This window comes from Protopterus annectens, chromosome 6.part0 (assembly GCF_019279795.1).
Source record: "Protopterus annectens isolate FY-2018-M chromosome 6.part0, PAN1.0, whole genome shotgun sequence".
Lineage (NCBI taxonomy): Eukaryota > Metazoa > Chordata > Ceratodontiformes > Protopteridae > Protopterus > Protopterus annectens.
In genome coordinates this window covers 1,126,453,339-1,126,476,855 of record NC_056737.1, presented here as the reverse complement: position 1 = coordinate 1,126,476,855, position 23,517 = coordinate 1,126,453,339, and the positions used below count along the sequence as shown (strand labels likewise).

Here is a 23,517-nt window from a genome sequence, read left to right as displayed (position 1 = left end):
TATACATATATATTCTATTATACAAAAGTATATATGTCTAAATATATATATATAATACCTTTTATGACTGATTTTCTTTCAGGTTCTCTAAATTTATGCTGGCATCCAGTCAGTGCACTTAATAGCCAGTAACTGAATTTACCTAAAAAAGGAAAATTCACTGGTTCTCTTTTCTGAGTTTCTGTTTTCACACTGGGAGAACCAAAATTCAGCTGGTACTCAACATGTAGCCATCCTGGAAGGTGCACTGTTAAACTGTTGGGCAAGGGTGGGTAGTAGCTATCACTGAAGTTTGAAAGTGTGTGGTGTGCTGAGGAAACAGGATGACCCTGTCGGGACTGGAAGCTACTTGTCCCTAAAGAATGGTGCAATGATGCCCGCTAGCACTGGCCAGATGAGTAAACCTGAGAATCTTATTTTTGATAGTTTGATGTGATGTGTTATGACATAAGAACGGACCAATAACAGGTAGAACATATTCAAGCCTAAGGACTAATACACTGATAGCAATGGCTCACTGATCTTTGGCAGTAATAAAATGGAATGTTTGCAGCTATTTAAATGGAATGTTTGCAGCTATTTTAAGCTGTAGGGATACTTTCACTATTGCTATATCTATATAATTTTGAAAGGACAGAGTGTCATTCAGAATAACACTTCTACTGAATGGGATAATATTCCATAAAATATCACAAATCTTGGTGAGGATATTTTGACTAGTCTTTTGGATGTACCAAACATCATAACTGACGATTTTGTAACATTTATTGAGAGAGTGATGTGGGTAAGCCAGTTACAAATCAGAGAGAAATAATTTTGTAAAGAACCAACTACCTGAGCCTTAGACTTGTGAACATTATCAAATACTACATCATTAGCATAGAGTATTAATTTGAAATTTGGCAAATCACAAGCACAACTGTTTATATATAATAGTAAGAGATGGAGTTCTAACTCTGAACTTTGAGGGACACAAAGGTTATTAGAACTTGAAGAAAAGTGACCATCTTAACCAATTTTACAGAAAGTTTAGAGGAAAACAACTGTCTGCTAGTTTAGTAAGCAGAAGGTTATGGTTAATTTATTTATTTAATATATGTTTACCACGGAAGTCCGACTGGGCTAATAGCCCATTTTCAGTGGAGGTTCAGGGAGAAAAGATCCAACATACAAGTACACAGTCAACAGTACAAATCTATACAGTGTAGCAAAAAACAGAATATGATACAATAATGATTAATTTACAGATAATGTTTGACAAATTCTATACATCTAACATCCAAGCTTTTGGATTCTGCAAATGTGAGAATAGCAGGGTTTGTTTAACAGAGGAAGGCAAACTTACGGAGTGTGGAGAGTATACTGAAAGCAGAGAAAAGTTGAAAAAAGAATCTCAGTAGTGAGGGAGAAGGAAGAGGTAGGGAGGTGAGTGTAGGAGACAGAGAGAGATGTTAAGGGATACAGTAAAGGAAGAAATTTTTGGTAAGAAGATGATGGAGAAAATGTGAGGTGAATGATAATGGTTTCAATAGTCACTCCTGAACTCCAGAAAAATGGGCTTCTCTCAATAATCTATTTCCATATTTGAGTAATTTTCTAAGATTAAGGGCAAATATTGCAGTCTGGGTGCTACATTTTATCCAAACACCATGATGACTGCTAAATAGGAGGTCATAAATCTGAATGTATTCAAGAATCTGACTGCATACAAGTTTTTCAGGTATTTTTGTTAAAGGACAGAGGTTTGCTCTGGGCATATAGTCAGAAGCTGTCTTGAGATAATGGACTTAAGGTGACAAGAGTGTGGAAGAATATCTGTAATAACAGATAATTTGAGGATATGTGCTAATGGTTTGGAGAGTATACTGTCTTCCTTGCTACCCAGTCTGCCACAACCAGTTCCCAAAACTTTTGTTTGCAATAAAAACATAGGCTACTGTCCTTTCTCAAACCTCAATCTGAGATTCATCTATAGTCTCCCATTCCCTCATTAGTACACACATAGGATCACAGGAGGTTACTAGCCCAACAACCCCAGGGCCCTTACACGCCTAGCCAAGTTCAACCTTCATGTGCCCACTGGAATCTGGTTCAAGCAGACACTAAAATTAGCACCTATTGCCCCTGAGCAAGAGAGCACAGGTGGAACCCCTGGGGTGAATTTACATTTACCCATCCAATCATCCAAACTACACGTAAACAGGGCCAGTGAGGGGCTTTGTTTAACATGAATAGGAAGCTTATCACAAAGGTGGGCCAACTTCTGAGAGACAAATCCATCTCTCCAGCAAGTTCTGTTGATGTCACAAACCAGGTTAAGGTCCTTTGAGCGAGTGACCCATGTGCTATTTGACTTGTGAATGTGCAGCATTTCCATTAAAGGTGGGTCAGAGATTGCTCTATATGCAAAGCACAGGTCACCTCTGAGCAGTCTGTATGACACAGAGTAAAAGTGACAATGATTTCAGTCTGTCCTCATAAGACAGATTTTGAAGACCCTGAATTTTCTCTGTAAGGAACCTTTGTGGTCTCTCCAATTGCTGCAGATATTTGGAAAGGAACATACCAAAGGAAACCCTGTACTGTTGGCCTGATGAAGGAAGAGTCAAGAGCTATTGGACAGTGTTCTTTTATGGATAGGAGACATGCCTTCACTCACTTTGAATCTGACAGGAAACTACAATAAAGACATGCACTGTTTTTCTAATGGTTATTTCTTAAATTTCTGACCCCAATTTTTCAAATTGACCGATAAAAACCTCATTCTTGAATTACACTGCTGTCATTATGCAAGTCAAAGAAAAAAGGTGATTTCATTTAATGTGTTCAGAGTCACTCTCCATGATGGAAGTACACAGAGACTATGTTATATTCAATGGGCATTCTGAAAGTCTGGTTCAGAATTACCAGTTATTGCCTAAGATATAAAGCTGCATTTGCTCATTAAAATGCTTGCTTGGTTTCATAAGTTTCAATATTTTAAGCCTGCCCCCCCCCCCCCAACCATTTTCAGCAAGTTTTTTATAGGACTTCACCTCATGAACTAAATTACTCACATTGTCTCTCCTAAAAGTTTTGCTTAGTGACTCTAAACTTAATCTTTGGCATGGCAATGAATAAAACATTTGATAAATGACAAAATTCATCCTGTACTCCATTTGACAAACTTCGCCTCATAGATCTGGGAATTTTCTTTAATGTGAAACAAACCATAAACAGACGTTTCTTTAGATTACATTATGAATATAGCAAATGGTATTTGCTAGATGCAGGATGGCATCTTCTTTTCAAGTCCTTACCTGCGATTGTATACTCACTGTGATAAAAACATATTTGGAATAACATTTTAAAACTTCCACTAGCAAGGAAGAACCATTAAAACAGTTTCTTTAAATGCAACAAAAATATTGAAACTCAGCAGCATTATGAACTTGCCATTACTTTTTAAAACTTAGCCTTGCAATTTTTGCAATGGTCAATATTTTGTTTAGAAACTTACAGTATATAAACATTACCTGGATGTGACAAGTGTTATTTCTCAGAACCTGGTCAACATGCAATTCAGTATTCATTGACAAACTTACCTTCCGAGCAAGATGTGCAATTGTTTCACTAATGTTGTACCTTGGAAAGGGCCACAAAAGGAATATACTTACAAATTATGGAATAAACAGTCAACTAACAAACTTAATTAGTTCACATGACCAAATTATCTATAGCCATATTTTATTCTGTGGAGTGGCTAGTCATGCCATGGCGGGCAGTTTGTGATCTGTATTCTCCTACCATGAGAAAACTGTGCACCACAGTAGATGCCCAAAGTGGTTAGTCCATATAACTCATTCCCCTAGAGGGCACCATCTAGAGTCTGTGCTGCTGCCCACAACTCCATTTTTTGCTTCTGCTAAATTAAGCAGGGAAGTCATCTTAGACAGATCTATACATGTAATAAATTTTGAGAAGGCCCATACCTCCTTCAGAACATGGGATATCTAATCTTGGTATGCACTGATTTTTATAAATCATTTAATGAGCATAAAGCATGCTTCCTGATTTCCTGTCTAACCGGTCCAACACATTTTGGAGCCAATCAATCATTCCAAAGCTGTAAGTTAAGACAGGACGAGCAAACTGGTTTACAGCTTGGACTTTATTCCTAGATGTCAATGTAGTTTTCAGTATTAATTTAAGCCTTCTAAAATATTCATTACTGGGTTTTATTCACATTTGTTCATGTTTTATTGCTGATCCTTCATCAATTCCCAAATATTTATACAGTCCCTTTTGCTCAAGTTCTTATATCACATTCCTGTCCCAAACTGATGTTTTCTATGTGCTGCAGCATTCCTGCTTTAAAGGTTGCTTTTGCACATTTATCAAGACCACACAATATCCTTATATAATCTGAAAAAGTTTTGACCACTTGCATTTGTGCTTTCAGTTCCTCATCTGATGAACTATACATAATCATCCACTAAAAGAACATGTTTTCTAGGAGTCAAATTATAGCCATAGCCTAATGTGTTAAGTAGATGGCTTAATGGGTAAAGTCAAGAAAGAATACCAGTGGTGACAGGGAGTCACTCTGAAATATACCCCTTTGAATTTTTATCCCTGGAATAATAATTTGTCCTTTATCATGTCTTAACTGCAAAGTGGTCTGCCACTGTTTCATGCTCGCTGTAATGTAATCTATCAGTGTAGGATGTATCTTGTACATTTTTAAGCACTCTTTTATCCATGAATGTGAGATACTGTCAATTCATAACATACTTAGATTTTCCCCCTTTTTACAGTTCTCCATTATGACTTTATTTAACAACAAATTATCCTTTGTTCTATATGACTTTCTTTTATTACCCTTTTGTTCTATTGCCATGACTGAGTTTTCTTCTAAATGACTATAAACTCTGTTGGCATCAATTCCAGCGTAAAGTTTATATCTTATCAGAAGGCAAGTTATTGGTCTATAATTTTTAGGATAACTTGCAGGTTCACTCTTAAGTAGGAACATAGATTTTCCTGTTGTTAACCAGGTTGGTGTCTGTTCAGGGTGTGCATATAAATAGTTCTTACTCATGGCTAGATTTTCAAACAAAGATGTTAATACTTTTAGCCAGAAGTTAGGTACTGCATCTGGGCTGGGGTTTTCAGTTGGAGGCTTTTCTTACCTTTATTTCAATCTCTCTGGTTGTTACTTCATCCCATTTCATATCCTATTCATTTGAACTTCTTATTCTCTCTTTTACTTCTTCTATCCATTTAGCATCTTTGTTATATTCCACAGGATCTTCACAGATATTTCTCCAAAATGTATCTTTCTTTTTTTTTTTTGGCGCGGTCTTTTAATTCCTTTTGCCTTACTTCCGAATTCTCTATAGTACTTTTTGGGGTCATCAATAAATTGCTTATTTGTACTTTTCCTTCATATTTATCTGCATATCTTCTAAGTTTTTCTGCCTGTGCTGAGATTTTTAGTTTATTATTTGCAATAGTGCATGACATATCCTGATATGTTCTGACACTGCGTTTTTATCACATCTATCTTTCCGAGTATTTTTGTTAATCTGTTACCTCTTCTATACTCTTCTAACAGTGACACTTCTTGTCTTAATTGCTTTACAGTTTTCTCTATTCGATACTTCCATTTTGGTGTTCGATTTCTCCCCTTCCTTTCCTTACTACCCTGTGTTCTCATGGTAGAATATTATCCGTTATTAATTTAGCTGCACAGTAATATATACTGTTTACTTCTGTTATATTGCATGGATCTCTATTGACAGTTCTAATTACTGTGTTCATTTGACTTATTAAACTTCTAACTTTTAGGGTTTTATTGACCTCCTGAAGTCTATTTCTTTCATTGCGATCTCTATTAAATCAAGCAACTCTTCTCTTAACTCATTTTCTTCTAAACTGAGGGCACATTTTTTTATTTTCCATTTCCTGCAGGCATTCTATAGAAAGTTCTATAACATCCGCCTGTGGCAGATTCTCTTCAGTTTCATCCTGTGTCATCCATTGCTCTGTCATATGGGAACTCACTGACCTATCACTTCTCAACACTGACTGTGTCAGAGTTGCCACAGCTTCCTGTTCCTTCCCTTGCTGTCCCGCTTCAAGTGGACATTTATACTGGTTTCCTGTGGAAGGCTCCCAGATGCCTTCATATGGCAACTGATCAGTTGTTTCCCATTCCACTGGTTTCTCCTTAATTCAGATGTCCATTGCTCTGTCCTGCTGTGGTGTTTTCTGAGTTAGATTTTCTACACTGAATCCTCCATCTCGTAGGTACTCCATAACCTCAGTTTCTATTTCTTTAACTTCTTTTCTACTTTTCCTCTTTGTCCTTCAAGGTGGGGGTAATTATCTCACAAATGTTTTACAACTGTACGCCTCAATTCAGAAATGGAAAAAAATCAATGTAATTTGGTATACATATCGATCAACCTGTGGCCACTGAAATCAGTAGCTTGTTAAGTATACACAGGAAGCAGTCTCATTAGTTCAAGTGCAGTTTATAGGTTCATAGATTATACTAGGTTAACTGCCTGTGTGGGCCATTTTAAGCCTAGCCAATTACCCCATGTAAGAATCAAACCCTGCACCTTGTGTCTGTAAGGTAAACACCGTAACCACTATATCAACCTCCCATTTTATTTACAATGAAAGAAAAAATAAAAAAATGGAATTCACTTCCAACTTAAAATCAACATACTCTTGCATGAAAGAATTTCCAAGTCTTTAAAAAGACAAAACACGTTCTCACAGTACACAACCATGGTACCACAGCATAGGTCAAGCTGCCTCAGAACTCTCAGTATAGCCACAAGTTCACTGGTTCTCCTTAAGTATCCAACGCTGGGCATAGGGTATTTTTTGACTAACAAACACACATTTACACCAGGTATATCATGCATTGCCCTGCTTAAGTGCTTGTAAAGGGTCTGTTTCCTTAGTGTCTCCTCTTAAAGGTATATATGGCTAGGCTTCTTATGGTCCCTGTGTCCACTTGTCTAACACTGTTCCTATGTTCCTATAACACCACAGGCAATCTCCTTGTACTCCATGGCTTCTTCTGTTCAAAAGTACACAAGAGTCTCCACTGTTGGTCATTGAATTCCTCTCAGTGAGAAGCAAACGTCTCTGATGTTTTGTGCAATAAGTATTCATTTTAACAAGAGTGTTTTCAGGAGGCTCAAGTTTGATTTCTTAAAACTTTTCATTGTGGTAGTGTAATACAGACTATACATACTAGCACTATCTTTTTTAGTAATATATAGAGTATACACAGCACTATATGTATTTCTGTACTGTTGTCTGCATGTATGATTTGGCAAAATTTTACGCCGGCTGCCCTTCCTGAAGCAACCCTCTCCATTTATCCGGGCTTGGGACTGGCACAAAGAAATGCACTGGCTTGTGCATCCCCAGTGGCTGGGTTATGAAGTGCAGTGGATTAGCAAGGAGGAAGTAAAGATAGCTATGAAGAGGATGAAGAACAGAAAGGCTGTTGGTCCAGATGACATACCTGTGGAAGCATGGTGATGTTTAGGTGAAATGGCAGTGGAGGTTTTTAACTAGATTGTTTAAGGAAATCTTGGAAAGTGAGGGGATGCCTGAGGAATGGAGAAAAAGTGTTTTGGTACCAATTTTTAAGAATAAGGGTGATGTGCAGAGCTGTAGTAACTACAGAGGGATTAAACTGATCAGTCACAGCATGAAGTTATGGGAAAGAGTAGTGGAAGCTAGGTTAAGAAGGGAGGTGATGATTACTGAGCAGCAGTATGGTTTCATGCAGGAAAGAGCACTACAGATGCAATGTTTGCTCTGAGAGTGTTGATGGAGAAGTACAGAGAAGGTCAGAAGGAGTTGCATTGTGTCTTTGTGGATTTAGAGAAAGCATATGACAGGGTGCCTAGAGAGGAGTTGTGGTATTGTATGAGGAAGTCGGGAGTGTCAGAGAAGTATGTAAGAGTGGTACAGAATATGTATGAGGGTAGTGTGACAGCGGTGAGGTCTGCGGTGGGAGTGACGGATGCGTTTAAGGTGGAGATGGGATTTCATCAAGGATCAACTCTGAGCCTTTTCTTATTTGCAATGGTGATGGACAGGTTGACAGACGAGATCAGACAGGAGCCCCCGTGGACTATGATGTTTGCAGATGACATTGTGATCTGTAGTGAGAGTAGGAAACAGGTGGAGGAGGCCCTGGAGAGGTGGAGATATGCTCTAGAGAGAAGAGGAATGAAGGTCAGCAGGACTAAGACAGAATGTATGTGTGTGAATGAGAGGGAGGATAGAGGAATGGTGAGGATGCAGGGAGTAGAGGTGGCGAAGGTGGATGAGTTTAGGTACTTGGGATCAACAGTTCAGAGCAATGGTGAGTGTGGAAGAGAGGTGAAGAAGATGTTTTTCATTTCTATGGTTCATAGAAACAATAGTTCGCATGAAGTGTGATCAACAAAATGATAATACACACACACACACATATATATATATATATATATATATATATACACAATTAAAACAATCAGACATTTTTACATTTGTTGTGTGAAACACTCTAAAGGGCAAAACATATCTGCATAGTGTACTTTAATTACAACGCATCATATGCCTGGTAGCTACCATTGTTAGACACAGGCAAAAACTGTTTGTACTCATTACACATTTATAGTTAATGGTTATGGTGTAAATAGCATTCTAAGAAAGAAACAAACATGTTCATGGTTTACTGCAAGAGGTAGAGTAAACAGGGACACTTAAAACATGAGTGAAATATCAAAACCATCAGACCTTTATGAGCATCATGGCATTTAGTGTTTCCAATAATATCTTGAAACAGACTATGCAGTACAATTATTTCTGCAGAGTATCCTATAGAAGTGTTTACACCAGAGTGATATGTTTTGTATCCTGACAGAAGGTTTCATAATGGGACAGTAAATTCATAATGTAGCAGCAAAGCTGATTTAGCACTATTAAGTACAAGTTTCCAGTAGCCACGGTGGTACGGCGGTAGCGTTGTTACCTCACAGCAAGAGGTTCTCCTGTTCGAATCTCGGCGTGGCTTGGGAGTGCCTTCTGTGTGGAGTCTGCATGTCCTCCCTGCGGTTGGGTAGTGTTCGAAAGACATGCGTGCGTAAATGGGCGTGCCTTCATTGAAGGTTGGGCGTCGAGCTGGCACCTCGGCATTTCGTAAAAAAAATCTACTTCCAATCATTAGTGGACTGGAGTTCCGCTCTGGTGACCCCTTACTGGGAAAAAGCCAAAAAGACAAACAAGTACAAGTTTCCTAAATGAAGAATTGCTTGTTTTAAATAATGCAGATAAAAATGGTTGATCTCTTTTACACCCAAGTTTCATACAACAAGGATTTATAATTTATTTGGATTTTTTCAGACAAATTATTTATCTTATTTTATGTTTGTTAACTAGAATGGTAAGCTAGTACTGGGCCCTTTTCAGCCACTAACTGGGCCATATTGCTACACAAGACTTATGAAAGTCAAAAACATACATATACACACACAAACACACAATGATATAAAAAATAGCGGACAACATGCCAACCATTCATTAAATAACACAAATGACACATCGACACTCAGTTTATTGAAAAGAGGAAACAAATGTGCTTTTCTGATGAACTATCCATAACTCGACTACATTCAACTCAAATTTGTCTGAATAGTGGTAGTGGTAAGGGAAGGGCTTTTTTAAAGTTTAGATGTACATGAGGGTTGGGGGCAGAATTACGGTTAGTACCCATTACTAAAGTTGGTAAAGGGGTTTCGCCCCTTACTCCACCTTAGTAGTATATGCTACCTCTAACCCTGTCCCTGCTCCTATCCCTAACATGCATCTTAACTTTAAAAAAGCCCTTACCATAACACTACTGCTAAACAAGAGAGCTCAGACACGCATTGTGAATACACACACACACACACACACACACACACACACACACACACACACACACACACACACACACACCCTATATCTGTCCCCTAACCTAACACTAAATGCTCATAACTGCACACACACAATCTAAACTACTATTTAACCCTTATTCTAACTCTAACCCACACACATTCATACAAACTACACACACTTAGTATACATCCCAATTAACTTTGCAGCAAAGCAATGATTCATTGTAACATCCATTTGATAAACTGGACATTCAAACAAGCAATCCTGCACTTCCAGGTGTTGACCAAAGGAAAGTCATCCAAACATGTGACACACATATATGTATATGAAAGCATTTCCTGAATTAACAAAATGTTGAACATTAAAAGATCGATAAAACACATCAAACATTCAAAATATCAAATACACAAAACACAGTACCTACATAAGATAGCAAAAGGAAAACACTTATCATTTGTGATCTTTAAACTACAACATGAATACGTTTGTCTGACTAGTGGCAGTGCTATAGAAATTTATTTTGTTAAGGTTTAGCTGCAAGAGCATGTTTAGGGTTAGGGCTTGCATGCATTACTAAAGAAGGAAGGGGACTTCCATGCATACTCTTCCTGACCATAATCTTGCCCTTAACCCCTCTCTTTAATTTAAAAAAAGGAACATTACCACTATGCAACGGCAATGTTACAGGTGATCACTACACTGCTGGTTGAGTGTCTTAAGTGACAGACTTTAATATTGCTATGAGTTTCACTGTAGTGCATTGTCTGGTGCACTCCAGTGGTGCACATTTTGGGGTTCCCCCTTTCCTTCACTGTACTGCAACTGTGGAGTTGGTATATATAATTTCAGAGGGGATATTAAGCTTGCCCTATACAACATTAATTTTTTCGTCTCACTGTTTTCACTATTTAATTTTTGACAAACTGAGCCTAATAGGTAAGACAAAACAAGACAGACGGAGAGACACACACACACACACACACACATACTCTCATATGACACTACATCTATCAAATTATCTCACCCTTAGTCTAACCCTAACCCACGAACACTAAATCTACCCCCTCAATAAAACCCTACTCTAACCTTAACTTGTAAACACCCCAATACAAAACACTTACTTACTTATGCAAAAAAAAAAAAATTAACAATAAAGACATTTGTTAAACTGAACATTTGCGCAAAGGAATCTGCACTTTATTCTGTTGAACAAATGACCATTCAACAAAATGAAATGTACCCACATACATATGCCAAAGCTTTGGTTCATAGGTTCATAGGTAGGTACTAGGCTATCAGCTCAAGGGACTAAGTAAGCCTAATCAACAAGGTTCCCAGGCTTACACCACCCAAGGAAGTTAATTTCCTGTGCCCCTGTTGAGCAGAGCCACAGAAGTGATCCCCGGGGTGTATTTCCTATTTCCCATCCACTCATCAAGATTTTTCTTGAAGAGTGGTAAAGAGGAACTTTGCTTGACATAGATGGGTAGCTTGTTCCAGAGTATGGGAAGTCTCTGGGACAGGAAACAATAAAGTCAAACAGAAGAGGGAATAAATACATTTATAATTATAGCCAAGACATAATAAGACCACACCATATAAACAAGTACTAACATAACATTACAGGAAATATATACGAACAAAGGAAAGATACTTAACACAACTGCAGTTGGTGATTAACATGAATGTTAAATTTAACATCTATTAGTTAATCAAAAGAAAAGCAGTGTTTCAGAGCAATATTTAATAATCAGCATCCTTAAAACACAGGCATTTATTTTCATTTATAAAATACAGTAGTCAAACCAAAGACTAAGAAAATGTGCAGAATAAAATAAAACAGTAATGCAATCAATCATCCCCATTCTCATCCAGTAACATTATTTCTACTTACATCTTGGCTTGACAGTCCAGTCCACAAAGGGAAGCCATCAATTTTCGCTATACGTTCAAGAAATAACTGCTGTGCTTCATTATGGATACTGGCCAAATCATATCCTTTCTGTTTGCACTCTCTCAAGGCATCATACCACTGTATTTGTTTCCTTATTATTGTGTAGGTATAATTTCCATATGGTATGGTATCTGCCAAACTTGAGTTGTAGACAGTACTAGGTTCTAAATGAAACAAGTTATTGCTTAGTGCATCTAAAATAATACAAACATTTATAATATTACATGCAAGCCAGCAGCTTTTTTTTTCTGATTAACTTTTGGAGGTCTATACATATGTTACAAACCAACAAGAAAACATTTGTCATCTGCCGCTAAAATAATTTTTGTTTACAATTAAACTTTTGATATTGAATACAAACACTGTTAATAAGGATTGAAAAATAAACTCCAGGTTGTCAGATCTCATGGTCATGGTGGCAACATTATGTCTTGTTCAGATTTTAGTATTCTGATTTCAAATAACTGGGTTGGGAATGGCTTTCTAAGTCAAGCACAAGACACTTTTAAGAAGTGAGTATGGAAAAAGTATAGTTTTGTACCTACCATAAATGTAGATGTTCGAGTGCTAATACAGCTGCAGTCATAACAGATGGGTTCTCCTGCCGTCAGGCGGGTCCTCGGTCGGCCGAATTCCAAAGTCTAGGTCCGGCGTCGGTTGTCGTCGCTTCTTCCCTGACGTCAGTGCGACAGGGGGTATAAAAAACCAGCCAATGCCATTTTCTTCAGTTTTTCTTGCCCCAGATGTCAGGTGCCCCCAGAAGGAAGGCAATACATAAATTTGTGTGATAAAGCAATGCAATATAATTCAAATATAGTAGTGCAAGCAAATACATCCAGAATGAATACCCCAATCAGGTAGCATGAGTATAGTCCTGTCCCAAGAGGGGAAGGAGGGAGGGAAACCTGGACTGCAGCTGTATTAGCACTCGAACATCTACATTTATGGTAGGTACAAAACTGTACTATGTTCATCGTGCATACAGCTGCAGTCATAACAGATGGGTAGAATCCCAAAGCTAAGAAAGGGGTGGTAGGCACTAGGTGGAACTAGGAAGAGCCAGAATGCCCTGCAAGACTGCAGTGGCAAAGCCCGCTCTAGATTTGGAGTATAATGGAAGGTGGTAGTGCTTGGAGAAGGTATGCACAGAGCTCCAAGTGGCTGCTTCCAAAATATCTTTGGTAAGAACTCCTCTGAGAAAAGCTGCAGAGGTAACCGTGGCCCTTGTGGAGTGAGATCTGATGCCTGTAGGTACAGTTTTGCCATGAAAAGAATAGCAAAAGCGTATGCAGTGGGTTATCCATTTTGAGATAGTCTGTTTGGAAATTGGCTTTCCTTGTGCTCCTGTAGCATAGGACACAAAGAGCTGATCTGATTTCCTGAAAGGCTTTGTTCTGTCCAAATAGTAACGCAGTTGTCTGTGGATGTCCAAGGAATGTAGTAATCTCTCCCCTTTGTTTTGAGGATTAGGATAAAAGGTAGGTAAGTGTATAGCCTGATTCAAAGCTACCCTGGATACCACTTTTGGCATAAAGGACGGGTTGGTTCGTAAGGAAACTCTGTCCTGATGGAAGATGATGAAAGGCTGCACAGCCATGAGAGCTTGTAGTTCCGATACCCTACAAGCTGAGGTAATAGCCAGAAGGAAAGCTGTTTTCCAGGACAAATATTGCAAATCTGATGAGGCAGCTGGCTCAAAAGGAGGCAAAGTCAGTTTTTCTAGAATGAAATTGAGATCCCAAGCAGGTATTGGCTGTTTCCTTGGGGGTTTTAGATTCTTAGCCCCTCTGAGGAACTGTCTTAAGAGGGGGTGAGAGAATAAGGGTGGATCAGCGTTGTATTCTGCAGAAATAGCTGAGGCATGGATTTTGATGGAGGAGAAAGAAAGTCCAATACTTAGCAGCTCAGCTAGATACTGTAATATTTGAGGTAAATTCAGGTTTCCAGGATCCTGGCCCTTTTTCTCATTCCAGACACAAAACCGCTTCCATTTTGTGGAGTAAGCTTTTCTGGTAGACGGCCTTCTGGCCTCCAAAATGACATCCTGCACCTCCTTGGAGAGTAGGGTCTGTTGTGATGCTAAGGAATCTTCCATGAGGCTAGATTGAGTGTTTTTAGCTGACTGTGAAGAGTTTTGAAGCTGTGCTGAGTCAGAAGAAGCGGCATTAGAGGCAGGGTCCATGGTGGGGAATGCGTCAGGCTCCTCAGGAGTGGGTACCAGTGTTGTCTTGGCCAGTCTGGAGCAATGAGAATCATCTTCGGTCTGTCTGCTCTGGTTTTTAATAGTACTTTGGGCAGCAGAGGAAAAGGAGGGAAGGCATAAACTGTCATTGATGTCCAACTGAGAGAGCATCTACTCTCCAGGCCTTTGGGTGAAAAATCCTTGAGCAGAATTTTGTCAATTGGTGATTTTCATGGGAAGCAAAGGGATCTATGTCTGGCCTTCCCCATGCTTGAATTATCTCTGTAAAAACTTGAGGATGCCACTTCCGTTCGTGTGTATCTGCCATATTTCTGCTTAGGTTGTCTGCCAGCGTGTTTTCCTTGCCTGGCAAGTACTGTGCTTGTAATTCGATTTGTAAGTCCATGACCATGTTCCAAAGTGACATGGCCAGTCTGCATAGGGGTTCCTCCCTGTTTGTTTATGTACCACATTACTGTGGTGTTGTCCGTCCTTATCAATAGTTGGCCTGGTTGCAGGAGGTCTTTGAAAGCTATAATAGCATTTATTACTGCTAGCATCTCCTTTTGATTGATGTGTAGGTGCTTTTCTTTTTGGGACCATTTGCCCTGAATGCACCAATCTGTCATGTGCACCCCCCAGGCGTAGTCCGAGGCATCTGTTGTGATGACTTGCTTTGCTTGAGGCTTGCTGAATGGAAGACCTGTGTTTGCTTGGCATGCTTGAGCCCACCACAGAAATTCCTTTTGAAGACATGGAATTAGTGGTATTATTGTTTCCAGGCTGTGGCTGCGTTGAGACCATAGGTTTTTCAGGTACCATTGAAGTTTCCTCATATGCAGCTTTGCACATGGGATTAGTAAGATGCAAGATGCCATGAATCCCAGAGCCTGCAGGATTTTCCTTGCAGTCAGCCTGGTGCAATTTGCTAGTGTTCTGAAGTATTGAGTTAGTTGCCCCTGCTTCTCTGACATGAGGTAGGCCATCTGGGTGTTTGTGTCCAAGTTGGCACCCAGGAAAATTATTTTCCGAGAGGGTATTAATCTTGATTTCTTTTTGTTGACTGTGTATCCCAGAGAATTCAACAACATTATTACATAAGCCAGATGTTCCAGTAAAATGTGCTTGCTGTCCGCCTGGATCAGGCAGTCGTCCAAATAGGGGTATATTTGTATCCCTTGAAGTCTGCAGTAGGCAATTACTGATGCCAGGCATTTCAGGAATACTCTGGGCGCAGTAGATAAGCCAAAGGGCAACGCAGAGAATTGATAATGGGTTGAACCTGCAAGAAATCTGAGGTATCTTCTGCAATTTTGTCTGATTGGGACATGCAGGTATGCCTCCTTGAGGTCCAATGTTACCAGCCAAGACTTCTTGCCCAGCATGGGAAGAAGCTGCTGTAGAGTGAGCATCTTGAATTTTGGTACGAGTAGAAATGTGTTTAGGATGGATAGGTCCAAAATAGGTCTCCAATCTTTTCCCTTCCTTGGTACCAGGAATAGTCTGGAATAAAAACCTTGACCTTGTTCGTGCGTAGGTACCTCTTGAATAGCTTTCATGTCTATGAGATCTGAAATTAGTCTTTGTGCCTCTGCCCTTTGATTGTGTGGCAGGTTTGGCATGCCTCTCATTTTTGGAAGGGTGTGAAAATGGAATCTGTAGCCTCTCTTTATAATGTCCAGGATCCATTTGTCTTTTGTGACAATATGCCAATTTCTTGGAAATAATGCCAGTTTTCCGCCTAATGGTGCTGCCATTTGAGTCTTGCTTGGCATGCAAAAGGGAAAGTCATTGGGCTTGCTTTCTGAATGGTTGCAAGTTATCCTCACCACCTCTTTATGTAGGAGCTTGCCATTGTCTGCCTCTAAACGATCCTTGGGATTGCCCTCTGCCCCTCGGGCGCCTGTATCTACCTCTTTGGGGTCTGTCCGTGGCTGGAAAGGACCAGTTTTTGGAAGGCCAATTTCTACTGAAACGTGGGGGTTGTACCTGTAGAAAGTCTTTCACTGTTTGCATTGATTTAGCCTGTTCCTCCATTTTCCTTAATACCTCCTCAGCATTAGCACCAAATAATACATCCTTTTGCAGAGGGGCATCTAGTAATTTGGCTTTGACATGATCTGGTAAGGTTTGTTCCTTGAGCCAGGCATGCCTACGTATGACTGATCCTGTAACAGCAGCTCTACATGAGGCCTCTAGAGCATCAAAACCACATTGTAAGGCATGTTTACCCACTTGTTCTGCACTATGCATCAAATCCTGCAACTCCTTCAAGTCTGGTTGTTCAGGTTGTGACATTTTACTTTTCAATTGTGATAACAAAAACTGTTGGTACTTTAGCATATGGAACTGACAGTTTAATGCCCTCATGGTTAAGGTGGCCGAGGTATATACCTTTTTTCCCCACCTTTCTAAGGATCTGGAATCTCTCTCGGAAGGCAATGGATTTTTAGCAGTGGAGGCCTTAATTCCCTTGGGGCCCTGTGAGATAGTTTCTGGGTCAGCAGCATGGCTTTTGTATAGGAATTGGTGTGAGTCAGGAACCCAGTAGTACCTGTCAGGCTTGACTGGAGCTGGAGGTAGAGAATCCGGGTTAAGGCAGGCCTCCGAGTACACATCATCTAGTATGTCCAAGACAGGAGGTATAGCTAGAGGCCTGTGCTGAGGTAGCAAGAGAAATTCCCTAAGCCTTTTCTTGGAATCTGAATAATCTTGGCCTTCCCAGTGGAAGTGTTCCCTTAAGGTATGCAAAGTTTCCCCAAATGAGTAATCCTCTGGGGGGGGAGACAGAGGGGATGGACTCCTCAGCATCAGAATCTTCAAAAGGGGAGTAAGAATGTTCCTGTTCATGAGAATGCTCTGAAATACTGGAGCCCTGATCAGAGGAGGGGGATTCTTCCTCCACTCTGGGCCTTTTGTCCGGGGGGGGGGGTGTGAACCCCTGATAAGAGTAATCAAATCCTCAGCCATTTTAAGCATCTGTTTTTTAGGCATGGGGCCTGGAGATGGGCCTTGTGTGCAAAATTTTCATAATTTCAGGAGCTGGCCGACCGGCACTTGCGAACTGCTTCTGCTTCGGGCACCGCGCGGCAAGAAAGACTGAAGAAAATGGCGTCGGCTGGTTCTTTTATACCCCTGTCGCACTGACGTCAGGGAAGAAGCGACGACAACCGACGCCGGACCTAGACTTTGGAATTCGGCCGACCGAGGACCCGCCTGACGGCAGGAGAACCCATCTGTTATGACTGCAGCTGTATGCACGATGAACATGTCACAGTTTACCCTAAATGCGCCATATGATCCAAGAGAGGCCCCTCTTTGATGGATCCAGGTTGGCTATAACATCTTAACCAATTATAATCTGTCATTTCTTTTCCTGTGAACATCCATATACTCACCATGATGTAACATGCCAGCAGACACATTTTTTAATCTCAGCAGTTCATTCCATGTCACTGTGACACACCCTCCTGCAAATCAACAATACAAAGATTTGATGCTTACTTTATTAAACAGGCAATACGAATGTATCGTATATTCTTGCCCAATCTATAAGGGACTCCAAAAGATGAAGAAAAGACTCTCATCCTGAGTGAGATGGAGAAAAGGTATTACTGATTTATGAAGCTCAGCTAATATGGTAGAGCATGTATCTGTTATGACCAACACAGGAAAACTTCCTTGAAGGAAGGGAGGGTTCTCTCACAGATAACTAATATAAAAGCATGTACTTGTTATAGGTAACACTGATCCGGATGGGCCCTTGTTTGTGATGAATCTCAGCAGTTACACCAAATCTAAATGACTCAGAGAACCACCTAATGACCAAGTGCAGATGGCTGAGTCCTGAAAAATCACAGTACCAAAAGAAGCCATATTGTTGAAGTCTTGGCATGGAAAATAATGCTTATTGGAGGGATGAACCAAAGGCCAACTAACATCAGCATTGATGTCTACACTGTAAACAAGCACTGGAAGTAGACACTCCTCTACAGGAGTAAGCTCTGGCTGCATACAGTGGCTAGGTGGCAAAAAATAATACAACAAGCAATCCACCTGAAAGTTGTCTGCATTACAAACCCAAGCCTCTTCCCCACTGGGAAAAAGGAGATGGAAAGGTGGACCAGTTGTCTAAACCCCCAAATCCAATGCTGGAATTCACAATCCATGTTGAGATGATCAAATGCTATGATATGATATGCAGGGTAATGAACAACATCCTCCTCAGCCATATTAATATCCCATTACTTGGCTGTCTCTTCCAAATTACCATAAATCATTCTTGAAACTTGTCAGACTGCATACTATTTTCTTCTTTATTTTTATTTATTTATTGACAATTGTTTACCGGGAAAGTCCACTGGGCCAGGCTGGCCAATTTTCAGTGGAGGCCCAGGGGGAAAGCCCCAGAGAATTTACATAGAATACAAAACAAGAGCAAAACTAACAAGCTAAGCAAGTTTGAACAAAAGATAAAACATTTTTTTTACAAAGACATATTATAGGATAAAGAGATTCAAATTACAGAAGATACAAAAAGTTAATTGCAAAACAAAATTACTTTCATATTATATATTAGGATTAAGTAGAGAATTGGAATACGTCTACATAGAAAAACTGGAGGATTGAGTTTAGGTAATGGCTGAGGAGAGAAAGTACAGTTGTGTACACTTACCATAAATGTAGATGTAAGAGTGTATTCACTGTTGCAGTCATTACATTTGGGTAATCTGCTGGCAGGTTGCCCTCAGTTGGCCTGATTAACAATGTCTCGGGTCCTGTGTCGGTTGCTGTCCCTTCTTCCATGATGTTAGGTCATCAGAGGTATAGAACATGCAGCCGACGCCATTACATCAGTTTTTCTTGGCCCAGATGTCAGGTGCCCCCCAAATGGGGAGCAAAATATATATATATATATATATATATATATATATATATATATATATATATATATATATATATAATTAAAAACACAAAAATATACCTCCAAACAAAAGCAAATACGCCAAAAGGCTTTTAAGCATAATAAAGGAAAGAAGAGGTATAATAAAAGAAAAACATGGGGCTGGAGGGAGGGTAAACAGGACTGCAACAGTGAATACACAACTGTACTATGTTCATCGTGTTTCACTGTTGCAGTCATTACATTTGGGTAGATTCCCAAAGCTAAGGTTGGGAAGATGGATTTATACAGCATTAGGACCAGCTATAAGGCCCTGCAAAACAGCAGTGGCAAGGCCAGCTCTGTATTTTGAAAAAATTGGTAAGTGATAATGCTTGGTGAAAGTATCAACTGAACTTCAGGTTACAGCTTCTAGAATGTCCCTGGTAGGAACACCTCTGAGAAAGGCTGCTGAAGTAGATGCAGCCCTGGTGGAATGAGATCTGATCCCCTGGGGGATAGGTTTTCCATGGTGCTTATAACAGAAATGAATACAATGGCTTATCCATTTAGAAATGGTTTGCTTTGAAATAGCCTTCCCCTCTGACCTTGCAGCAAATGCTACCAGCAGTTGTTCAGATTTTCTTCGAGATTTAGTCCTGTCCAAGTAGAATCTGAGTTGTCTGTGTACATCCAATGAATGCAGAATCCATTCTCCCTTGTTCTGTGGATTGGGAAAAAAGCTGGCAAATGAATGGACTGATTAAGAGCCACACTGGATACTACCTTGGGCATGAATGATGAATTGGTCCTGAGTGACACCCTGTCTGCATGAAAGATGATGAAAGGCTCCACTGCCATAAGGGCCTGCAATTCAGATATCCTTCTAGCTGAAGTGATTGCTAAAAGGAAGGCTGTTTTCCAGGAAAGGAATTTTAAGTCTGCAGTTGTAGCTGACTCAAAAGGAGGTAAAGTGAGTTTCTCCAATACAAAGTTAAGGTCCCAGGCAGGGGTTGGAGCTCTCCTGGGTGGCCTCCAATTTTTGGCCACTCTGAGGAACTGCTTGAGCAGTGGATGAGAGAAGAGGGGATGTTCTGTGTTATAATGAGCTGAAATGGCTGAGGCATGGATTTTAATGGAGGAAAAAGACAGACCCTTGTGAAGCATCTCAGTTAAGTAGTGTAAAACCTGAGGTAAATTGGATGCTGCTGTGCTATCCCTTGAGATTTTTATTTATTTTATTTATTTTTTTATTTATTTTACATTTGTTGACTGGGCTAGTCCAGCTGGATATATATCCATTTTCAGTAGAGGCCCAGGGAGAAAAGCTCCACACAGATATACAGAAGTATAAAAAATATTCTTACATGGTAAATATAGGATTAATAAACCAAATAAAACAGGTAATTATTACATTTCAGATATCAAAACACTTAAGAAAAAGTAACAGTGAACATAATCTTGCTTAAGTAAGCTAAAACAGATATAATACAGTAAGAGATTGGTTCCAGGCACAGAATCTTTTCCAGTTTTCAGCATAAGATTTTCTAGTACTAGGCCTCCTTGCCTCTGAAATGATATCCATCACAGGTTTACTGAGGGATGGTAAAGAAGAGATTAGGTAATTAGCCAGGCTGCAAGGTTCAGTGTTAGAAGCTGAGGGTGCAGAATCTGGTTCTCCTGCTGGGACAAAAGGGAAGGAGTCTTGAGGCAGGTGCCATAGGGATAACTGTGACACACTGCGTAGGAGGGGGTACCAGTGTTGGCGTGGCCAGTCTGGAGCAATCAAAATCATCCTTGGTTTGTCCTGTTTGATTTTTAGTAGTACTTTGGAGAGCAGAGGCAGAGGGGGGAAGGCATAGACTGATAGGTTTTTCCAGCTAAAGGACAAAGCATCCACTTTCCAGGCTTGTTTGTGGGGAGTTCTTGTGCAAAATTTGTCCAATCGGTAGTTCTGTGGAGAGGCAAATAGGTCTATATCTGGGATCCCCCATTTGCTTGTCAACATGCTGAAAATCCTTGGTTCCAGTTTCCACTCGTGTGGGTCCATGAGGTTTCTGCTTAGTCCGTTTGCCAGTGTACTTAATTTTCTTGGCAGGAATTGAGCTTGTAGGTGCACTTGGTAGCTCAAGGTTGTATTCCACAATGCCATGGCTAGTCTGCAGAGGGGGTAAGAATGTGTTCTCTCCTGCTTGTTTATGTACCACATAACAGTGGTGTTGTCCACCTTTACCATTAGTTGTCCTGGAAGAATGTGGTCCTTGAAGGCTGTCAGAGCATTCTGTACAGCTAACATTTATTTTTGATTGATATGCCAGTGCATTTGACTTGGGTTCCATTTGCCCTGAATGCACTTCCCTGCCAGGTGAGTCCCCCATGCACAGTCTGATGCGTCTGTTGTTAGGGTTTGGGCGGCAGGGGGTGGTGTGAAAAGTAGTCCCTTGTTTTGGTGGCAGGCCTCTGCCCACCAAAGGAACTCTAGGCATAGGCAAGGTATGACAGGAATCATTGCTTCTAGATCCTTGGAGAGCAGAGGCAGAGAGGGGAAGGCATAGACTGATAGGTTTTTCCAGCTAAAGGACAAAGCATCCACTTTCCAGGCTTGTTTGTGGGGAGTTCTTGTGCAAAATTTGTCCAATCGGTAGATCTGTGGAGAGGCAAATAGGTCTATATCTGGGATCCCCCATTTGCTTGTCAACATGCTGAAAATCCTTGGTTCCAGTTTCCACTTGTGTGGGTCCATGAGGTTTCTGCTTAGTCCGTTTGCCAGTGTACTTAATTTTCTTGGCAGGAATTGAGCTTGTAGGTGCACTTGGTAGCTCAAGGTTGTATTCCACAATGCCATGGCTAGTCTGCAGAGGGGGTAAGAATGTGTTCTCTCCTGCTTGTTTATGTACCACATAACAGTGGTGTTGTCCACCTTTACCATTAGTTGTCCTGGAAGAATGTGGTCCTTGAAGGCTGTCAGAGCATTCTGTACAGCTAACATTTATTTTTGATTGATATGCCAGTGCATTTGACTTGGGTTCCATTTGCCCTGAATGCACTTCCCTGCCAGGTGAGTCCCCCATGCACAGTCTGATGCGTCTGTTGTTAGGGTTTGGGCGGCAGGGGGTGGTGTGAAAAGTAGTCCCTTGTTTTGGTGGCAGGCCTCTGCCCACCAAAGGAACTCTAGGCATAGGCAAGGTATGACAGGAATCATTGCTTCTAGATCCTGGGAATGTTGACACCATAGGCTTTTTAGATACCACTGTAGTTTCCTCATATGCAGTCTTGCACATGGAATTAGAAGAATGCAGCAGGTCATGAACCCCAAGGCTTGCAGTATTTGTCTTGCAGATAGCAGGGTTTTTGTGGCCAGTTGTTTGAAGTAGGTTGTCAAATGAATTTGTTTCTCTGGCGTGAGGTAAGCCATCTGGGAAGTTGTATTCAAGCTTGCTCCCAGGAATACAATTTGTTGACAGGGTACCAGGTGAGATTTCTTTTCGTTTATGGTGTACCCCAGACAGGTTAGAACCCTTTGTACAAAGGCCAGATGATTCAAAAGTATGTCCTGGCTTTCTGCCTGAATTAGACAATTGTCCAGGTATAGGTATATTTGAATATTTCTTTGCCTGCAAAATGCTATAACTGGAGCTAGGCACTTTGTGAATACCCTGGGCACAGTAGATAAGCCAAAGGGCAGTGCACAGAACTGATAGTGTGTGTAGCCTGCTTTGAAGCAAAGGTATCTTCTGCAAGATTCCCTGATTGGGATGTGCAGGTATGCTTCTTTTAAATCTAGTGTTGCCAACCAGGCGTCTGTTCCTAGCATAGAAAGCAACTGGTGAAGAGTCAGCATCTTGAATTTTGGAATCTCCAAAAAGGTGTTTAGAGTAGACAGGTCCAGGATAGGACGCCATGAATTGCCTTTTCTGGGTACCAGGAAAAGTCTCAAGTAGAAACCTTGTTCCTTTTCCTCTTCTGGTACCAACTGAATAGCCCCCATGCTTAAGAGATAAAGTAATTGTTTTGGGGCCTCTGCCCACTGATTTGGGGGTAGGTCCGGCCACCCGTTTGTTGTTGGCAACGTGTGGAAGTGAAATCTGTATCCCTGTGACACTATATTTAAAACCCATTGTCCTGGGTAATGAGCTCCCAGTTCTTTGCATGAAGAGCAATCTTTCCCCCCAAAGGGGCAGTCAGTTGATAAGTGCTTGAAAATTTTAAAAGGAAGTCATTGAGACAGTTTACCATAGGGGGGAGTTTTATTACTCCCAGATTTGGAAGTGGAGACCCCCCACTGCTTAGTCCTGTGTGTCCCCTGGGACTGAAACTTGGGGTTTCTGCTGTGTCTGGGTTTGGCTTGAGAAGACCTGGAAGGGGCTGGAAAGGATCAAGTTTTAGAGGGCCAATGCCTACTAAATCTAGGAGGCTGAACTTGTAAGAAATCTTTAACAGTTTGCATAGATTTAGCTTTATCTTCCATCTTTTTAAGAACTTCCTCAGCCTTGTTGCCAAACAGGCGGTCCTGATTTAAGGGAGCATCCAACAATTTATCTTTAACATGATCAGGTAAAG

General features: G+C 40.6%; 1 protein-coding gene across 1 annotated transcript in view; it reads right to left on the bottom strand.

Annotated features, from left to right (window-relative positions):
* The window catches only part of LY75 (lymphocyte antigen 75), a 3,856,564-nt gene that overhangs the window by 446,808 nt on the left and 3,386,239 nt on the right, over positions 1-23,517 (bottom strand). The window contains exon 30 of the mRNA XM_044074746.1: positions 11,834-12,057. Coding sequence (XP_043930681.1) covers positions 11,834-12,057 — 224 coding nt within the window. The remainder of the gene's footprint in view (positions 1-11,833; positions 12,058-23,517) is intronic.